The following is a 21,019-nucleotide window of genomic DNA, read 5'->3' on the forward strand; positions in this document are numbered from 1 at the left end:
CCGCGCGTTGGCTCCAACGTGACTTTGAGACTTCTGCTGAGTGACTGTTGTTGTGACCGCCGGTTAGCTATATCTGACCGCTGCCAATACAAAACGTGAACAAACATTTCAGCTACAAACGCTGGACTAATATATTCGCACTTGTGGAATAATATTTCGATCACCGGAGATCTGGGATACCAGGAAGATAGAACTATTCTTTGTGTGGTGGTTCAACGGAATACGGAACTACGGAATCTCCTATTTTGAACTGTGAGTCAAGATTTACTTGTATTTTTCTCTTTGTGACTTTGTATCTGGCTTACACCAGTAATTTGTTCAGTTCACTAGAGACTCCATAGGGCCGTTAACCACTACAGACGAACTATTTTAAAGAGAACAATTGTTAGTGAGTCTGTTCCATCCGACCTCTTTATTATTGTATACCCAACCTAGCGTTATTATTTTTACTTCTTCGCCACACACTCCTGATGAACTAACTTACTGGGTAGCCAGACCACTACAAGATCCTTTGTTTGAATACGTATTCCTGCGTACGTCTGACATAAAGCGTAACTACATATCTAAATTTTAGCCTGTAGGACCAGAAATCGAGGTAACGTCTGGTACGTGACGTCTTCGCTGTCCTAGCTGAAACCATTTCGTGTGCACGAGAAACAAAGCCTTATGTGAAGCACATTTGAAACCCAAAAACGACTAACCTGATGTGTCGCCCAGTAGCTTCTGCTGACGTTCGCACGTTTGGTGAAGATTTTTGTTTACAAGGTTAGCTCTCGCAAGCTCAAGCTCAGAAGCTTGTCTCAGGGCTTCGACACGTTCTGTGTTACTGACAGCAACGAGGACATCCTTTTGTAGTTTACTTAGCTGAAAAGGTGATATATTGTTTTATTGTCTGAACAACTTTTTGTGTTAAGTTATCCAAGCCGCTGTGTACTCCGTTGTTAAATGCATCTTGCCTTATTGCATGATGGCCTTTAAATTCTGAAATAGACCGCTGCTATGATGTAAGCCAACCTGCACCTGTGTCAGGTGATTTTTTATTGTTCATTTTTTGACCTGACGGTGTACTGACATCCTCACAGATGTCATTTCCGATGTTCAAATCACGTTCCAAATTTTCAGTGTTATTCATGGGGCTACCTTCTGTCACCATTCTGGAGTGTCATTCGTGATATACTTTTGGTAATAAAATTTTAAAAATACGCCATATTTAAATTACCGCCTCGTTGCGATGGTGATGCAGGTGCATCGGCCGACAAAATTCTAGTCCACTTGTAGCAGCTAGCTGGGCACGCTCAATGATGGCACCTCTTTCTTACATCCCGTGCGGACAAGTCGGTTAACGTATTCGGGGAGTGGTCTGGCGTATGCATCATAGAGTATCCGTAAGGTTGTGCGCTTGATATGAGGGAAAGTTGGCCGAATCATCCGTAGAGCGGTAAGTGCGTTATGGGACGAGTTTTCATGATACATTGAGAAAGACGTGTTTTAAGACAGTAGGGTAACTAAATATAAAATAGGGCGGTACAAGCAACCAATGAAGCTCGTGAATTTAAGACCAAAGCGCAACGCGATTTGAGGCCAGAGAGAACAAGCTGTTAATAATGGAAGGTGTTAAGATAACTGATCAGCACAAAGGGGCGCAGGCCACAACGCAACCAAGATCACAAAGGCACCAGTAGATTCAATAAATTCGTCACCCTTCAGGTAGTCAAGCACGTCAGAAGATAACAGATAGCGTTCAAGTGCTATATAAACGCACGCAGGCACGTAAGAACTACCCATCCAACTGAGCGCTGATGTCTGTTTGCATGGGGACGAAACGTTTGTAAGCCAATCGCCCAGCTCGGCAATCAAATCAACAGCCACCTGAACAACGACCGATATCTTAATCAGCTTGGAAGCTATTTCCATAATGTCTTCCGTTCTGTTCTCACCACACACAACCAAGGCGCTTTCTGGGTACTCTTCAAACAGTAAATGGATGTATTATTTTCATTCAGATGAAGGTGGCAGTGACCACTGCTCTTTGGGACTGAAATAATTGGGAAGGCTCTAGCGTCAATGGCGTCAATGGCTGTGAATGTTCAAAAACTTATCCGTCGTTCTATAACTCTTTAGATATTCTCATGACCTGCGATTTTTGACATTCGCAGATATTCCCTTGAGTCGAAATCCCATTATCTTTGTACACATGCTCTTCTTAGAAGCCAACCGCAAGTGATATTTTGATTTAATACATATTTCGTTCAACTGTAAGGTGGTGTTAAAAAGTTTATAAAGAGTGTCGATAGCAGAGAGTCTTCTGAGGAAGAGAAAGAATCCATTCGTATAATTCCTTCGATAAAAATTAACTTCCTCATCCTTTACTCCTCAGTTTTCACCAATTGCAATCATAGTCTTCGGTCCAACCAAAAAGAGGCTATATTCCACTAGGTGCTTGTAGGAACAGTTCGCTGTGCTCGCACATGTCATGGTTTACGGCGATGCAGTTGAGTTTAGAGCCATAACACAGCTGATCAAAGTTGCCGTTTCAAGCGCGAATCAGTCGGAGTATGGCGCTCTGTGCTATCCTTCAGTTGTGAGTGTCCCTGTAGATTACACTGCCCCTCATTTGTTTCGTTGTTTAAGTGACCTGCGGAACGGTAAACCTCAGGGTAAATCAATAGTAACCTGAGTACGGGAAGATGAACCTTTTGGATTTACGTTGTTATATGAGGATAACTCTTTGAGCCTATTCACGCAATGTTCCACCAGCTTTCATAGAAACAGACTCACCATAACCAAGCCGGTGAACCGCTAGAAACCGACATTAAAAACCTCGCTTATTTGGCCCTCCAATTAAAAATGACTTTCGGCACCATTTCATGACCACCCTCGGCACTCAATAAGCCGTGGATCATGATGTTTTTTATTCTGGAGCCAAAAGGGCTTGTGCCGGTTTCACCAGTCATTTGGCCCCGGAACCCTAAACTTACAAACTCTTCAAAATTTACTCTTGAAAACCCATCACAGCCACACTCTCGGGCCCGACGGTAACGGTGCCGACTGCTTCGGGCTTAATTCCACCACTTATTTGCTCTGCGTACTATATAAAAACATCCCTCGTCGAAGCTGGTGCAGAGGTTATTGTGTTCGGTCATACGTACAACCATATGGCCTGCTATTTGTGTCGCTCCGCGAGTGGTCATTTGGGTGAGCAACAATCACCCATTAGTTTTGATCTGTGCAAAACGTTCGGTAGGTGTTTCCGTCAGCCAATGTGACTTCGCCTTCATGACGTGAGACGCCGAAGGTTCATCACTGTGGTTTCATTCAAATATCAGTTTATCTCGTATAATATCTGCGGTTTTTGCCTGTTTCTTAAAGTGAGAAATTAGTGTGATCGCTGACAGAACCAATTTTTCTCCTTAAATTATTCACGTCGGTTTGCGCACTGGAAACCACATTGCACGTGTGACCAAACCGATCATCGTGTAGCTGGACATTTTGGATTTTGTTAATCGGGAAATCGCACATAAATTTCAAATGGGCGTTGAGTGCCCTATATAGTAACATCTAATTCACAGTCATCAAATAAATCAACCCGCATGGTAAAACCTTGAAACAAAAGCAAATCCAGACGATTTTTTCTAACTTTTCAGAAAAATTACCGTTGTTCTTATTGGTCCCGTTGCTGAGAAACTGTTTAACACCATTTATTTGCACCCCGTACGTCCAGGTGATTGAGTGATCCTGTTCAACTTTTGTTTGTATTGTGCGTGGATTCATGATGAGGAAGTTTCCCGTGGCTGACAGTCAAATATTGCGAATATTAAAAACGGGGAGGCTGCCCACTTCCTGTGAATCTGAAGTAACAGTAATAATAATAATAACAGTAATAACAACCGTAATATTGTTTATTCTCAACTAAAAAGCGGTATACCTTCAGGCATAACCACACGGAATACTAGTGTTAAAATTAACTTCGGGCACCCAGCTGCCATAATGTAGAAGCAACTTATTTTTACTAACTTTTAGGGAAAATATACGTTAAGAACTGTTTAGAATTTTGAAGTCGGTCCCATTCCAACATTTTGCAGTGACTCAATGGTGCATTTACACACATCCTAAAGGCCTTCTTGTGCGTAAATTACGGTCTCTGGAATAAAAATTATGCCGTGTAAGAACCGCCCAGGATTTACCATAAATGGCAATCTTTTTGCTAAAGTATTCGCGTCTATTTATGTTATTTTAGCTGGCTTCTATCATATTCGATGAATTATGGTTAAGCTACCTGTGGGAAAATAGATGTGTCGTGCGATGGCAGCATGACACTGCACACCTAGTTTGAGAGCACAGTCATGACTATTCCCCCCTACACTTGGCCGTATCCTCTAGCACACTCGCTCTATTAGCGCGCAGTACGAACAAACTCCTTGCCTGGCCCGTCCGCCTCCAGAACCGGTTCTTACTAATCTGTGGCTATTCGTTCGGATTTTATCATTTCGGTGGACTTTCAGTCACTTCTCTCCACAAAGTCAATATTACTCTGTACACTTGGCGTTCCAACGCGCGTGATGTCACCAGCTCACACATTCGAGGAGCTCTCACAGCCAACTTCGCCAGAACAGGGGCGAGAGGGAGTTTCTAGAGGTTCGCCGTACAGCATGATTCTGAGATTCCCGCCACCATTTCAACGTCCTCCACTTCATCATCCTCACCTAAAGATTTTGTGACCCTGGCCATAAGTCCAAGCTCACGTGGTGGGTTTAGGTTTCAGTGACCAGCTGCATCACGTAAACTGCGCTGCTTCACAAGGTTTTTAGTTCTCCTCATCTCCCGCAGTTTGCCGTTTTCGTGTCATTTGTCATGCGGAAAGCCTCTTCTTTTGCCCTCCATTGGTTTGTTTTAGCCAGCCACCTTACAAATTCTAAGGATATGATCTTGATCCTGCCCGATATTTTCTTCAAAAAAAGCAACAATAGTACCTGTTCTTCCGCGCTCGTGCCAGTTTAGTTGCAAACACATCCACATCGGATAATGCACACTGTTAGTGACGTATGCCTTTTTTTACACAATCCACAGAACATACTAATTTCGCCCATCATGCTTTGTTCGGACAGTAAGATTATGATCATGCCTGGAGATATTCTTGGAACATTATTATTACCACTATTTTTATCATTAGACTGAACCTTATTTGGTCATGTTTAATATACTGATTTGATATCTAAACAATGATTTCCTGGAGCCTGTTCTATCAGCAACTGCCATCATTCCGTTTTTAGTAACTGGAGAAAGGGTTTCCTCGCAGATAACGGAACGATACTATAGTCTCTTCCTACCCGACGGAAACTCATCTGTTTGTAACGTTAATACAATTGGATGAAAAGAATGCATTTGTGGGCACCGGACAATAATAAAAGCATTGAGTTAACCGATTAAACGAAGATTCCTTTCGCGCATCAATAAAGTGTATCAATTCACCGCATCTTTGCTTCAAATTAAACAAAGTTTGGTGGTGCACCAATCGGTTTCAGTGTTGTGGGAACTGGTCTTAATACCAAGGGACAACATTAGGATGTAAAAACAGCAACAGAGCAACTGCTAGAACAGCAGCATCTTTCTTACTAAACAGACTGAAAGAATCTTTTCTGCGCGTTCAAACGCACGCGATGCATATGTCAAAAAGCATGATCCGCGAGTAACAAGCAAGGACGAGAGTTTTACCTAAAAGAGCAAATGTTGTAGCACACAAAAACGCAAAATGTGAGGGGGAACTGCTAAATTAATTGCAATGTGCAAAGGATTCAGTCAACCGACACATAAAAAGTGGCCCTTCCTAGGTTCCGCCACAAGAGAGGGACTGCATACTAGTAGAGGCAGTGAGTCAGCTCTGGTCGTCAGACGAACAGATCGAAAAATCAGGACACACTGTGAGCGGCGGGTTCACAGAAGAAGTAAAGCAGGTAAAGCTGTACGGAGATATATCGACCTCAAGACAGGTTGGCGAAACAGACCCATATCTATGTCCACGCAAACGATCAGGCTTTGTCTGGATTTGTGAAATCTATGCCAGTCCACGCGCGGACGACACTTACCTACATTTAACCTCAGAGTATTTCCACTCATAGTTCAAACACTATTCCACATCGACTGTTAGTGCGAAGTCTGAAACAGCAACTTTCAGGAGGTTAGGAAACCCAATCACCAATATTTTTTCAGTGTATTACGCTTTTAGACGCAGCACCGCCGGAAAATCAGGCGATAGCCTGAAACAACGGCCCAATCTTGGGGACAGACACGAAAGGTTTCGAAGAAACGGTGGTTTTGGCAAGATTCTGCATAGTTTTCTGCCCAACTTGTATTGTGTTTCAACGACCGCAAATTGGATTTCCGAAGTAGCCCCTAAAAATTTTTCCACTTACAGGCGGCGTCCGTGAAGTTATGGACATGCTAAACCCTGTTAAATTTTTTGGGAAAATAAAATCGGCCTAGGTTTCCTCTTAAAAGATATCCTGCTAACAGTGTTTGAATAGCTGCCTTCATCGAAATTGAGTTTGTACCACACCGAAACCTGCCTCGTCAACTCAGCAAAAGAAACACACCTACACATTGCTCTCAGGATACATACAAAAAAGGAACAACGCATATACATAGGAATTCATAACCTAACACCACCAGTACACAGGACTAGCGCTCAAAGGATTTCTGCCGTACATCACTTTTTGATAGCAGTACTTCGGGGGCTGGTGGCCATTTCTGTTACAGTCATTGTCCCTCCGGGATTATTGTGGTTTCTGTAATCCGTTGTCACATTTACCATCCTTCTTGAACTTAAGCCACACTTTGTAACTTCCGTTCACATTGTATCATGACGCTTGTTTTAATGTTACAAATATACAATTTTCCGGTGCGACCTGCTGACTACTTGCTAAACGAGCGTATTTAAGCTCCGTTGAACTGTTTGCTGACTGCTAAACCAGTGAGACTAAATCTCTGTGTTTGTGTCAACTGTTGAACGTCACAATAAGTCCCTGTGACATTTTTTAACCGTGAATAATTTTCCTACCGTGGAATACATCACTCATGCGGAACCATCTGTGGGAAATTTCTACAAGTGAATATTTCCTTTCACAGCCAGTCACTGCATTTGGATCGGTGTAGTGGACTATTGGATCTACACATTCGTGAGTCCCCATTTGACTACTCATTCCTTTCCTATTGTGATTTTGTGATTTTGTATTTGTTACTTTGATTCCTAATTTATCCGAACACGCTGATAAGGTCCTAGTCCGCTACATTATGGTATTGTCCAACTCACGCATTAACATCCTGAAAATCGAATGTACGATATCAGATATTCCAAACCCGTCGGTCCTTGTGTCTGATCTCCGCATACATATTAACTCTCCGCGTACTTATGCCTATTTGGTCTGTCATTGGTATTATATTACTATATATTGGCGAGATTAGGTAGTTTTGATCGCCAGGCTACTAGGTAAAAATCTACCAATATTCTGTCTCGTTCACTCGATTCCAAAACCCCAATTGTGGTAAACCTTCAGGTCTTCCCTCTTTATGAGTTTCATCCTATTTGATGCTTCCAAAACACACCAGGCCCTACTGATCGCATCCCATTTCCTCTTTTTCTCAAGATTATAACTTCGGCTACACTCAATCCGAACGCCCTATTTGGCCGTTATCTACTCCATCTGATCTATGCTTTACATCCAAAAGGATCCCGATCCTCACTAACAGAAAATATCTCCAATCTTAAATTGGCTGCTACTGGACTCGTCTTGGTTGTGTCACTTATGTGGCAACGTCACGGAACATAAATGACCAAAACGGACTTGTTATCTGTCAAAACGTTCACTAAAAACACACGGGATGGTCTGAAGATATTTTGCGCTGCTCATGGCTTACAATGGTATGCAAGGCCGTAGCTGCTTCCGTAAAAAAGGGCTGCACCAAAGCCCTCCTCGTCAACTAAACAGCTGAAATACTGCTTCCAGGAGTAGAACATGCAAAAAATGAATAATACACACACAATGAGATTCCTCAAAACTTCACTACTAGCATACTGGGTTAGTGCTCAAATAATTTTGCCGTGTACCACTCGTTGGTTGCATCTGATAGCAGTGCTTATATGACTGGTATTCACTTCTCTTACATTCACCTTCCATCAGAGATTATGATACTGCCCAACTCACGAAATAGCCCCAAGAAAACCGAGTCCACCATCTCGACGGTTCTATTCCCGTCAGTACTTGTGTTTGATTTCTCTTAACAGACCACATTTCTGCTTACATATAGTGATTTTTTTCGTCTCTGGTGCTATAATGGTTTATATTGGCAAACTTAGTCTCTGATTGTCAGGCTTATAAGTAGAAATCTACCCTTGAAAGGAAGAAGGCCTTCGCTGCGGAGTTATTTATTAGGAAATGCCAACTGACCGGTCACAGACCATTGGACAAGGAAGCAATGCTCTAACTTGCATCTTATTCACAATAACTGGACATCTATCTTCTCCTATGCGGAGTTATTATTAGGAAATGCCAACTGACCGGTCACAGACCATTGGACAAGGAAGCAATGCTCTAACTTGCATCTTATTCACAATAACTGGACATCTATCTTCTCCTAAACGCGGCTTCTTGAACTTTCCTGGAGATTCATTGGCTCCAACCATTCCTGGCTGAAATTCAAGCAAGTATTACAAAGCGACTCTACAAATTCCGTCACAGGTTTTCCCTTTTCAAAAGACGCAAAGCGAAATTTCACCCGCGACACCTACTACTCGCGTGCCTTCCCATCAGTAGCATCGCCGTTACACCCGCATCCTGTCTTGTTTACTCACCACCACCATAATTGTGGTAAACGTTGGGTTCTTTCCTTTAGTTTTGAACTTGATCTTATCTGATGCCTTCTAAAACTCATCATGCCTCACTGATAGAATCCCTCTTCTTCCCTGGTGTCGATTTTCCGCTACGCCTGATTCTGATGCCCTGTTTGGGCGTTTTCCACTCCATCTGATTTGTGAGTCATGCTTAAAGGGATCCCATCCGGATCGAAAAAGTAATTGCAAACTTACATTGGCTTTATCACACGTTTGCGGATCCCCTGGGCTTATTCCCTTCCAGAAAAACAAATCCTGTTGTGCATGGAATCGCACACTTGAGCCCAGTTACCTAGAATATGACATTCGTTACGGGGTTATCTGGAAGCCGAAGTATGCCAGTGCAACAAAAGCCCGACATTGTCTTAACCAGTTTGATAACATGCCCACAACTGTTCCCTTCTCGCACTCCTGTCCCCTAGATTTCAACTACTAAACACACTTCATCTGCATCCAATTGCCTACGGGCTGCGTTCGCTTTCATTCGATGAAACTTCCGTAAGAAGATGGACACTCGGTGACCCTCAATAGGCACTCCTCATAAAGCCAGTGATTTTTGTGCAATTTGCTTTCGGCACTGTGGGCTACCATCAACTTCTTCCCCAAAGGAACTTTTATACCCGACTCCACTCCAACAGCGACACTGGTGATTCTCTGAAGTTTCAGTGCACCCCGTGACTTTAAGACTCCCGCTACCGTTTACACTTATTTCTGATCCCTGTACATCATCATCCCCACTTACGCTTTTTATGACCCTTGTCATACGCCATAAGTTTCATGGCCCAGAATGCCTCATCGATTGTTTTAGGCTCCAGTTCAAACCGACCGGTAGGATTGTAGCTATTCTGCTGCTACACCAGATCAGTTTTTCTCGCTCCTCTTTTTTTGCGATTTGAAATTTCTTATCATGAACAAGGCAGGATACTCCCTTTTTCCATCCCTCGTTTTGCTAGCTGCGTTCAAATCAAAGCGATCCAATCTTGTCTGGGCGGGGATCCTTGGTCGCACAATGCCTCTAGCTTCAAAACGTTTGCAACTAGAGTGAAACCCTTCACTCCAAAATGTTGCTTTTCTTGCTCGAACTCAAAACCACCCTAATCTATGTCCATATTTAAGCAACTCAACAAATTTCGTTGTCCACCCGAGCAATCATGCCTCTGGCAGAAAAAATTCTGTTCGAATACTTTTCTAGCATCACTGAGAATCCGGAGTGCCTAGATTGAGCTCACTTTGCGGATATCAAAAATTCACTTCAATTGTGTGAATACTGAGCGCCAACATCGTTATTACTAGTGGCAATACATTTGGTCACAAGATATTCAAAACTTCAGGCGCTTTGGCAGCAGACAATGAAAACTTGGGTTTTCACGAAAACAATTCCTCCAACTCTTGGAGGCGCTTGCGGTTAGCACGCTGCCCCTGCTGAGTGCATACTGGCGAAATGGGATTTTCATAAACGCTACGAATAAACAAACAGGGATATTTTGAATGAAAATATAATGTGGCGATCAACCGTGAATCTTGCAGCTTATTGGGCTACATTGTGTGGCCTCAAATCCGCACATACGGATTTGTTAGTGTGCCTGATAGACACACTATTTTGTTCTCCATGTTGACACGGATGTGACACTTTGCCGCCTAAAAAATTGGCAGCCAAACACCCTAATCTCAGCCAGGCTTTTGATGTGGTGGTTTAGAACCAGAACTGTGATGACTTTGTTTTTGAATGTTGACGTTACGAGCCCACGTAAAGGCGAAAAGTCAACAGCCATACCTAGCCTGAAACCGCATCATCCGTCTGGCGACGACACCGGCAGGAAGTTCTATGCCACTTTATGATAACTCTACCGATAAATTTTTGAATCAACATTGATGAGCAATTTCCGTTAGAAATTGCTAACTCTCGTAACCCGTATGGAGGGTTGAAGTAAGGGCGTAAATAACAGAGTCTTCGACGCACTTGGTTCAGTAGATGCAAATGTGTATCTGGTTCGAATGAAATACGTAACGATTTCTTGGGGCGCCTTCCACAACGACGTACAGAACGTGAAATGTTTCTTTTCGCCAATGGATGATGAAACACCTGCCATAATTTCACCACCTGGCGTCCGTCTACGTTAAGCAAATATGTGGACAGATTGATCTCGTCCGCTGAGCTCCCGATTCCTGAGTTGTGTCCTGGATTTTCTGTTGGTTTCAGATACACTGCAGCAAACGCATTTATTGCAGCTTTCCACTGCGGCAATATGAGGCACGATAATATTGCAAAATGCTTTTATGAGATTCTATGCCCTAGAAACTAAAGAAGCCTTTGAAACGTGCAAATCTGTAAGCAAAAATTACCTAAAAAATTAAACAACGCGTTGCGGCTGCACCTATTTTAATGGCTCGGATTCTTCGAAACCTCCAACCCAAAAGTGCATGTCGCAGAAAATTGCCGGGAACGTTCGATGGTTCCGTTAACTGAACCAATTACTCAGATATTCGGGGCAAACCAACAAACTCTTTGACACTTGTGTGGTCAAAATTCGGGTGTCTGTCTCTGGTCCCGCGAGGGAGTCCAGTGCTTTGGCATCACACACAGTGATGTAGGCTTTGGGGCGCTGCTACCAGCAAACGCATGGCCATCTCAATTGCTCAGACCAATAAATCAGTTGCTTGCCGTGCGGAAATCTCAACCTCTCGTGGGACACACGAACTGCTGAAATCCTACTGGCCCTGGACACCGGCATTCGAGTGCGAACCAAGTTAATGCGATCAATCAAGCAGGCATCAGCAGCTGACCATTGTAAGCTATCACAAAGAAATTTGTCCAGGCTTCCACCTCAGCGCTGAAGAAGTGGCAAACGGGGGAAAAATCGGAAAGACAACGCAACTAAACAACGAATAGGGCGTAGTTCTATAAATCAACATCAAGCGCAGAAAAATACTCTTGGTGCTACGTTATATCCATAATATCCACCTACCAGTCATGACGGTAACTATGTAGCAATGTGTACAACGTTATGGCGCCCAGCTTTCCCAGATAATGATTGTGCATCATTGAACTCCCACAGGCTATGTTGATCAACAGATAGCTGTGAATCTGTGACTGTGTTCAACTGAACCAATCAGTTAACCGTAAAGGTAGTTTGACGCGCGCTACTCAAGTTTGTCAGGTGTTATCGTTGCGCGAATGCCTATCAGACTAAATTTCAAGCGAACACATCGTTACAATGTAGCTGCCAAAGATCTTTACGTTATAAGAATATTCACTTTGGATGGTACATGTGTTGAGTATACCGTATCTTCGACTACTACTGGAAGGGATGCTCTGGAATATGTAGCGCAACGGCTCGATATTGAGGATGTGAGTAAGAAATCTGCCGAATAACTGCTTCCGTTTTTCAGATATGCGTATTTGGACTAAAATACGAAGACTGGTCTGGAGAATTTCGATGGCTTTTCCTGAATGAATCCGTCAAGAAACAGCTTGACAAACACGCGCGGCAACACGCTCTTACGTTGAGTATAATGTTGTTTATTGATAATCCTCAGTTCATATCTGACCCTCAGCTAAGGTATGTGACCAGCTCCCGTTTATTTATTGTTAGGCGATTCTTTTATCTTCAACTTCGACAAGATGTAGCAACTGGAGCGCTTCCAGTGACGCTGAAATTGGGTATCAAGTTGAGCGCATATAGTCTACAAGGTGGGCGGTTTTTGTTGGCTAATTGTACAACTTAACGCGAAAAACACGATAAATTATCTTTGTGGCCATACGGCTGCTACTAGGGACGCTCCTGGAATATAAAACCCTTGAACATATCAACGCTTTACTTTTGTCAAAAAAATGTCTTACAACAAGGAGGATTCATGAATGTTCATATTTTCGAAGTGACCAACGCAAGTAATATGTGATCATTGTGATCACAAAGTTCTTCAAGTTCATTGGTTCCTGTTCGACTAACTGCTTCACTCATTTCACTCAGTAATCTCTATCCCGGACAGTGCGTTGAGGGGGATGTAATAATGTGTGACATTTAAATCCTGATCCAGTGTTCTTATAACCCGATTCAATTCACTGGACTCTGGCATACATTGCTGTGCTACAAGAATATTGTAATATCTTTGAGCACAGCGTACTAGCCATCTAAAACTCTCCAATGTAAGTGCGCCAGCGTAACGTAATTTGGATAGGAGCCTGTAGCCTCCTTATTTATATTCCAATCTACCACTTCACAAAACTCTTGATAATTTCGATGTGTACTTTTCCAAACAGGTGAGACTATTGAAAGGTTTGAATCTTAGTACTATCTTATAGGACAATCTTATGCTAATCTGCAGAATATGGTAAATAATTGAGGTTATGGTGAGACTTTCAGGGCAAAGAGAGAAACACGGAACGGACACACTCACTCGGAAGTTCGCCAGTCTTACGAAGCTCTGATAATCTTTGTGTTCAGTAACTTAGCTCATCGCTATGGGACACCATCTGCAAGGGAGTTTTAATTACAACCCACCTTTAATGTGATTGCCATATTTTTAACAGTATGAGCATTTTGGTCAAGTATAGTGGGCTGGATTATTTGAAACTGTACAGCTCAAATATGAACAAGCATTTTAATGGGGTCTGCACTAGCAGGAAAGTCCCTTGATTTGGAAGTCAGTTTCAAGGATTTGTTGTGCTCTGAGCGACCAGGAACTGGGAGCAATTCTTTACTCATCATGAAGATCCACAACTTCGGTTCGTCTAACACCTATACGACCCCAAAGGCTTATTTAAGAAAAGCATTTTCCCACTGCACACACGAAGGCATAGCAGTGTTCTCACATGAGTATAAGTATATCCGCAAGATCAACAAATAAGCACAAAAACCCTGTATTGCGTCCACAGTCACCAACCGGTGACCAGAATTGTTTTACGGGCAAGGAACATTGCGTCGCTCTACTAGTTTTCTCTTCACGCTTTATCGTTTCGTCTGTAGACGCTACCGAGAAGTAACTGGTCAATACACCACCAAATCTGACTATTATGAACGCCATTTCCAATTCAGCATGTGAAAAGGATTGTCACTCCACGGATACTATCATCCACACGCTACCATAGAGGAAATGAGGCACTGAAGTTCCTAAGTTGTATCATCTGTGGAAGGTAGGGACCATGGATTTCTGACCTTCTGTTAGTGTCGCAGGGCAGCGTCTTTTAGAGCAGTTCTTAGCTTATTGACGCTTCCAACATTTCCTCAGTGGTTTATGCTCTCAAAATCGCCAGTTGAATGAAAACTATAACTTCATCTAGCTCTCTGTCGTGTACCTCATCGAATGCTCATTTACGCTCTTTCTTAGACAAGTAAATTGTAGCGCTTTCGGTGTGTTTGTGAGCGAGTAAAAAGAGAAAGTCTGATCTGTGAAAAGAACAACACTTTAGTTGCGAAAAGTAAGCTTTAGTGTGCTGAAATATACAAGTACATAGGGTGAAAAAATGATTGGCAAACAATATTAATCACAACAACTCTACAAGGTAATCTAGAAAATACGTGCTTCAGTATGCAAACCTTTATATTAGAAGTAACCCACGGGTGAAACTACACACGTGTGGTTGAGGTGCACTGTGGTTAACTCGCACGTAGACAAAACGTGCCACCATCCTTACAACACGGAATCAACATCAGTTAGCCAATTTTGACTAGCCTGTTGAGTACCGACTTCTCAGGTGAGAATTTTACTCGTCGTGCAAGTAATTCTTCTAGACTGCGCCTGGCCTGACGGTAGTGTGCACAGATTTGGAATATTTCAGTGAAACGTCTTCCCGGCGTAATCATAGGAGCAGCGAAGAAGTTTGTGAGCGCTGATAGTTACGAAATCCTAAATGGTAGTAAAAATGAGCAAGTAAAAAAACTTTAGAGTCTCATGGTGGGTTTTAGCGCTCGCTTGCCCAAATTTGTCTCCGCTTTAGGCTCACCAAGTCGTTCCTGGCTATCTGTAATAATAAATAGGCTAGCAGATGAGAAAACCGGAGTTTTGCCGACCACCACTTAAGGTCGTGACCAAATACTCGCGATTCCATCGTTTATGTAGTGCACGACTGCTGACTTAGTGTGAACTTGCTTGCCCAAATCACAACTAAATTATTGAGCTCTAGTAAGCCCTTTCTACGTAGCGATATTTATCTTTTATATTCAAGGAAATAGGAAACGCCCTCAGTGGTCAGCCCACAAAGCTGTTCACAGTTTCAACAAAAGGTAGAAGAGTTTACAAGACAAAGAATCGGTGAAAAGTAATTTCTTACCATGGGGAATTACTCGCTAAGTTTCTCAGTGCTTTTGATAGTGGGGGCATGGAGTACTTTGATATTAGCAATAGCTACGACTCGGTATTATCCCCAATTCTCATCGTATTTTCAATGAGCTGCATTGTCGCCTCTACTGCTGTTTTGTTCCTAAACTTTGGAAATCGTCAGCGTAACGTGATTTCTTAGCGTACATTTCTACGTTGCAGGCGGGAACAATTTCTTTCATCGTATACGCTGGCCAACGATCAGAATGATACTAGCGCTTTGAGGCTGCCTGTTGCTTTTTTGATTGTTTGTACGCTGATATTCACCGTTGGCCCTTGTCATTTAAGTTGAATGTCTGAGGTTGATTTTCGTTCAGTGTTAGAGGAAGGGCGTCGTTCATCAATTAGCTAAACCAGAGAAGAAAAGACACTTACGTGAATACTAGTGTTTTACACCTGAAATTTGTCGTTATTAAAAGTGCATCAGTATTCAGAACCGATACTGCGCTATCATACGGATTCACCTTCTTCTAAGGTATTATTGCGAAGGAAAGAGTAAAAATGGATGTGGATATGGAGAGAATCCAACGTTAGCCTATTACATGAGTCCTGAGATACAGTTGTGTATGGACCGTATCCTGAACAAATGAACAACTCGGAACGGGGCCACATCACTACATCTTATTATGCGGCGTACAGATACTGTCTTCACATGACTGATGTCAAAACTCACCATTCTCCATAAGCGTAAATTAAACATAGCACATGATATAATAACATCTCGTGTTAAATTCTTGGTTTGAATTAATGGCATAATAATTTCTCCGTGATTTTCCTTTTTCGTGCTGGACATTGTGCAAAGTAATCCAAGCGTGTTTAGTGGTAAACCCCTATAGTACTTCCTCACACTTTTGATCCTGAAAACAATTTACAAATTACTAGGAGTAGAGCAGAAAAATAACGAGTGCTTTCAATAGCATAAATTCGTGTTGCAGAATTTGTAATCCACGATTCGTTTAAACAAACTCGAATTTTCTGCGAGATCTTGAGCACTGATGTGTATCTTAACTTCCCATAAATTTATAGTTGAATGATTTCTCTGACTCGGCACGTTTGCTGTTGATGCCGTGCAAACATGAACAGCGTTCAAGATAAGTCCTTTTAACTGTTCTCACGACAAAACATGAACTAGTTCTTCTTGAAACTCGTGGAAGTCGGACGTTTTTTCCCCTTAGATCCAGCATGGTTGTATAATTGTGCTGTTTGTTGCTGTTAAACAGTGGTGCGAACAACGGAATATACAAGGTCAGTAATTCCGCCTTGTGACTCAAAAAAATATGCCACAAGTTGTGCGTAGTTCTACTCAACGTTGAAACAGCCGAATAATTAATGCTAACCTTACAATGAAAAGAACCACTCATGTTTACAGACTTATACTGTAGTTAGAGAATGCTTTATTTTCTCGTACACTTTTATCGACGGGTGCGACCTGGAATAAAAGCGTTTGGATCCATAACATTTTCGCAGTTTACTATTGAACATCAGGATTGTTGCACGCTTTCGACTACCGTGCCTAATATTTGATCCTCTTGCCATGTTTTGGACATTTGTAACAGTTCACCGTAACATCGCGTTTTTATCGAACAAGTTACTTTACGATTATAGGACAGTTAGAAATAGAAATAGAAATAGAAATTTGAATTTGAATCCAGTGGTTGTCCTCAATATGGCGCTGGCGTTCCTTAATCGTGTTAAGACGTTCGCCTTCTTGATGCACGACCTTATCTCGGACTCACCAAAAACTAGCCATGGAAGGTTTCCCAGCACCTTCCAAATGTTAGAAGGCGACACTGGCAGCAGAATGGATTGGAATGTGCGGCAGACAGTTTATTATATGCAGTTTGACCGTACCTATAATGGATTTTCCACGGAGGTATTTGAAAAACTTTTGTTGAACCTCAGATGTCACTCAAGTGCCAAAAAGCGTTGAGGGCACGCAAAATTGAGGCGGTTGAGTAGAAAAAGCTACTTGCTCTGGTTGTTTGGTTTGTGGTCAGCTTCTTCACCAAGAATTACGATTGTTTACAAGGATTTGATCACTGGTGCAAGAAGTATTATCAGTACGCTCTTGTGAGGTAAAGCGCAGCAGTTTCTCATTCGTTCAAAGTGGTGTGCGCTGATTCGTGTATGGGTATAATAGAAGTGTTCAGTTATTTTGTGTATCCCTACTGCATGGGTCGTTTGCTCGCGAGCTGATTTGTCAACGTCGGGGTGATCTTTGAGTCCATCCTCTTCGTTTCTACTGTATGAAGTTTGCATCCCTGCTATTAACCCTGCCTAATCAATTGGCTTGCCACTTGGTTGTGTTAATGTTATCTGATTGATGTGGTGCTCCTGGCGATACATATATCTAGTCCGGTTCGCCACGTTCCTGAGGCTCAGTACAACAACCGTTTGCTTCTTCACCGCCTATCTTAAACCAAAACCCCCTTATCATGTTTCGATTCCTCGTAAGCAGCTTTCATTTTTATTGCTTATTTGCCGGTTCAAAGTGGCCAAACCAAGATAGTAGTTAAGTTCACTAACCTTACTGTTCATCGCTATAGTAAGACCTCGCGGCGATTGGCACTCAGATGAACTGAGCATACAGAAATTGGTGACAAACTAAACGTTAGTTGGCATAAATGAAGCTACTAGCAATGACACGTACTGTCGGACGTTTACGGCATTGTGTTTGAAAAATTATGGTTTGCTCCGCTAACGGAGGTTATTTGCCGAATCACTGCAATCGAAGTGCCTTCTTTTGCAGTTAATTTATTACTTACTGCACTGTTTACGCATTAATTACACCGTTCCAGGCCTCGGTTATCGAACGGTATTTCAACCATCTTGTTTTCCACTGGTGGTGTTGCGGCCATGTACTAAAAGAATGCTTCAGTTGAAATGTTTATCTTTTGTTCCTAATTTTTCAACAGCATTTTCGGATAGGCGATCAGTACGTTCCGTATGGAATTTTACATACGGAAAATTAACAGCGCCAAAATATGTGCTATCAGATTGTCTGAATAAAGGTTCTCTCTGGACGTCCTATCTAAGCATAAGAACGTGGGGCGGACAGAATGGCACGCCATTTTCTTAGTGTAGTCACGGCTGACAATCTATGAACAATTGTACAGCCGTCAAAGAGAACCTTAGTTGGGTGAAAAAATCCCTTTGGTTTCAGAAATGACCGCTCTATATTTCGGGTCGTTCAAATTTTCATAGTGAAAATTACTTAGTATTAAAGTGTTCCTCGGACGAATATATTCCAAGTGGTAAGCATCGGAATAAATGACGCTACCATTAGTGATCTGCTTGGTATGCCATAATGCGAGTGCATGTGCATGCTAGCAGTTCGGTGAGGCGTTGAATTAGATGGGATTCAGATTGGGAACCATGGTCTGTGGTTATAAATGAAGTAGCCCCGAGATCGGGGCTCACCAGTTGTTAGTTGTCCGTAGAGGATTGTGGAGCTCAGTTGACTTCCCGTCCTGTCCGCGCAAGTGTTTGTTTTGGGTCGGGTGGCAGTGCATTGTGCAGAGATGGGTATCTATTCGTGTTTGATAACTGCTCGAACATGAATACGACTTGACCTGATAAGCTTGGCGCGTGACGTAAGTGGTAGCCACGTAAGCAAAATGGATGTGAAATTGGAGTGTTCATGTTGTCGTCTAAGGTTGCAAGTGGGATAGCAATTATTACGTGATTTTAATGTTTGTGACGAGTGATACGCGTGACCTAGTGGGTGACCGGTACTCTACTATCCTACGAAAGAGTCCAATTCTAAGTAGTTCAGACCATTTATTCGATGATGAATTATCGGCATTAAAATATGACCTTCTAGGATAACCGGACACAACCAAAGTATGGACGTATTCCAACAGATCTTACGAGAGTAAAACAGAATTTTTCATTTTGTTCAGATATTAGAAACTATTTCTCATCACTGATTCATGTTTACGGCTGCGCTACAAAGACCATGAGCCGCCGCTGTCCAGCTCGTTAGGAAATAGTGTTTTTCGCCTCCGTGAGTTCAAAGAGGAACCACAAAACAAGCGTTATTATTCAAAAGGCACACTTTTTTATAACAGGAAAAACTCACTTAGTACTGGAATTTTGGAGAACACTGGCTTTAATGTGTCGGTTCATTCAGGTACCTTAATTCAGTACTTTAACCGTGAAATGTCCCGACCGAATTTTCGCTCCTGCATTCAGAGCCTTGATGATAAGTTCTCTATCGCACATAACTGACGGCTAATTTTGATCTCGCTGTTACTCTCAGGGCACCACAGTTGGTTTTTGTTTTAGTGGGTTGATATATGAATTCTTAAATAAAAATGCACTCAGCGATCAGTTATCTTTTTGGTCCTTTGTCAAGCAGAAGAACTAAAAGTGTCTGTCCCAGACAACTGAGGAGAGCCAGTAATGGGGCTCGCAATGAGTGTGGTTACTACATGGTGGATCAGCTTGACCCTGGTCCTAATGATACTGTTGGCGTCACTGGTACTTCGCCGCATTATGGCGTCTCGTGAAACACTGACTCGAGAGCAGAAAGCGGGGTTCCGGCTTGGTAGGCGTTGCGTTGATCAAATCTTCATAATCCGTCAGGTGATAAAACAACGCTTTACATACAAACGACCCTAAATTTTAGTATTCTAGGATTTCGACGATGCACTTGATTCGTTCGATCGGTCTGATTTTCGACAGGCGTAATAATGGGAATTCCCCAGGCGTCTGTGAACATAATACACCCTTTGTATTCTCAGACTTCCTGGCGTGTGAGAGTGTACGGAGAGCTTTTTAAAATCTTCCATGCAAAAAGCTGTTTTTATCAGGGGTGCTTGCTCTCTCCATTATTGTTTAGCATCGTGATCGATGAAACCATGAGACGAACGCCAGAAGGTTTCCAAAACCTCGGTGTTCAAATAGCCTCAAACAAGTACTTCGTCGATCGGAAATATGAAAACGATATCTATCTCATCTTCGTAGAGAAGGAGAAGGCGCAGATATTTTCGGGCGAACTGACCAAAGTCATCCAGTCCTCTGGTATACAGATGTTATTATTTTTGTGTATACTGGAGAAAATAATGCTATGCAGTAAAAATGGGCAGTTCTGGCCATCAGCATTCACTCTTTGCATGGATATTAGTGAATAAAATTCGAATTCATGATCAACGTGTTTATGCTGTTGTCTGCAAAAGTCTCCAATCCTTTTCCTTGATTGCGTTTTACACGGCCGATGGACCCATTTACCCTAATAGAAAAGATGGAAATTTCCTGTTGGAATCAAGAACATTTAGCGTGAACATAGCATTATGAATATTGCTGATATTAGTATAGTATTATTAATCATTTTGGTTCTGTTACTTCTTAGAGTGCTGTAAATTTTGGTGTGCAATTTCCATGGATAATGATCCATTACTTATTACTATGCTATTTTTACGATTTTCCAATAATGCTTGTGGAGAAGGTAATCTGATAAATTATGTTGTCATTTTATTTGGTCATCACACCGCTGTCTAGTATTTCAGTAAACAGTCCTACGAATATGCGACATGTGCTAAAAATCCCGTTTAATTATGTTTTTGAATTTTGAGTGAGACGAGTATTCAGTCCTTATTTTACCGGCAAGCTCCTTCGAACACTTAGCTAGGACAGGGGATATTTCCGACCAAAACACAGCCCACAAATATGCTTGAATTCTGATTTAGTCGCTGAGTTGTTCTTACTTTCGTTCTCTTGTACAATACGCTCCAATTTACTCTAGAAAGAATCTCGGGCTCAGGATACATAGTAACCAGCTTACGGACCGGGAGGTGCGTCGTTCAAATCTAAACT

General features: G+C 42.3%; 3 protein-coding genes across 3 annotated transcripts in view; 1 reads left to right on the plus strand and 2 right to left on the minus strand.

Annotated features, from left to right (window-relative positions):
* T265_14979 (hypothetical protein) overlaps nucleotides 1–850 on the minus strand; it is a gene marked incomplete at both ends in the record, with an annotated part of 48,577 nt that extends 47,727 nt beyond the window's left edge. The window contains one exon of the mRNA XM_009176058.1: nucleotides 702–850. Within this exon, the coding sequence (XP_009174322.1) occupies nucleotides 702–849 (148 nt within the window). The remainder of the gene's footprint in view (nucleotides 1–701) is intronic.
* Nucleotides 851–19,896: 19,046 nt separating this feature from the next.
* The window catches only part of T265_09860 (hypothetical protein), a gene marked incomplete at both ends in the record, with an annotated part of 52,887 nt that continues 51,764 nt past the window's right edge, over nucleotides 19,897–21,019 (plus strand). Inside the window, one exon of the mRNA XM_009176060.1 lies at nucleotides 19,897–20,329. Coding sequence (XP_009174324.1) covers nucleotides 19,897–20,329 — 433 coding nt within the window. The remainder of the gene's footprint in view (nucleotides 20,330–21,019) is intronic.
* T265_09861 (hypothetical protein) overlaps nucleotides 20,113–21,019 on the minus strand; it is a gene marked incomplete at both ends in the record, with an annotated part of 10,345 nt that continues 9,438 nt past the window's right edge. Inside the window, one exon of the mRNA XM_009176061.1 lies at nucleotides 20,113–20,222. Coding sequence (XP_009174325.1) covers nucleotides 20,113–20,222 — 110 coding nt within the window. The remainder of the gene's footprint in view (nucleotides 20,223–21,019) is intronic.

This window comes from Opisthorchis viverrini (assembly GCF_000715545.1).
Source record: "Opisthorchis viverrini unplaced genomic scaffold opera_v5_313, whole genome shotgun sequence".
In the NCBI taxonomy this organism is placed as follows: Eukaryota; Metazoa; Platyhelminthes; class Trematoda; order Opisthorchiida; family Opisthorchiidae; genus Opisthorchis; species Opisthorchis viverrini.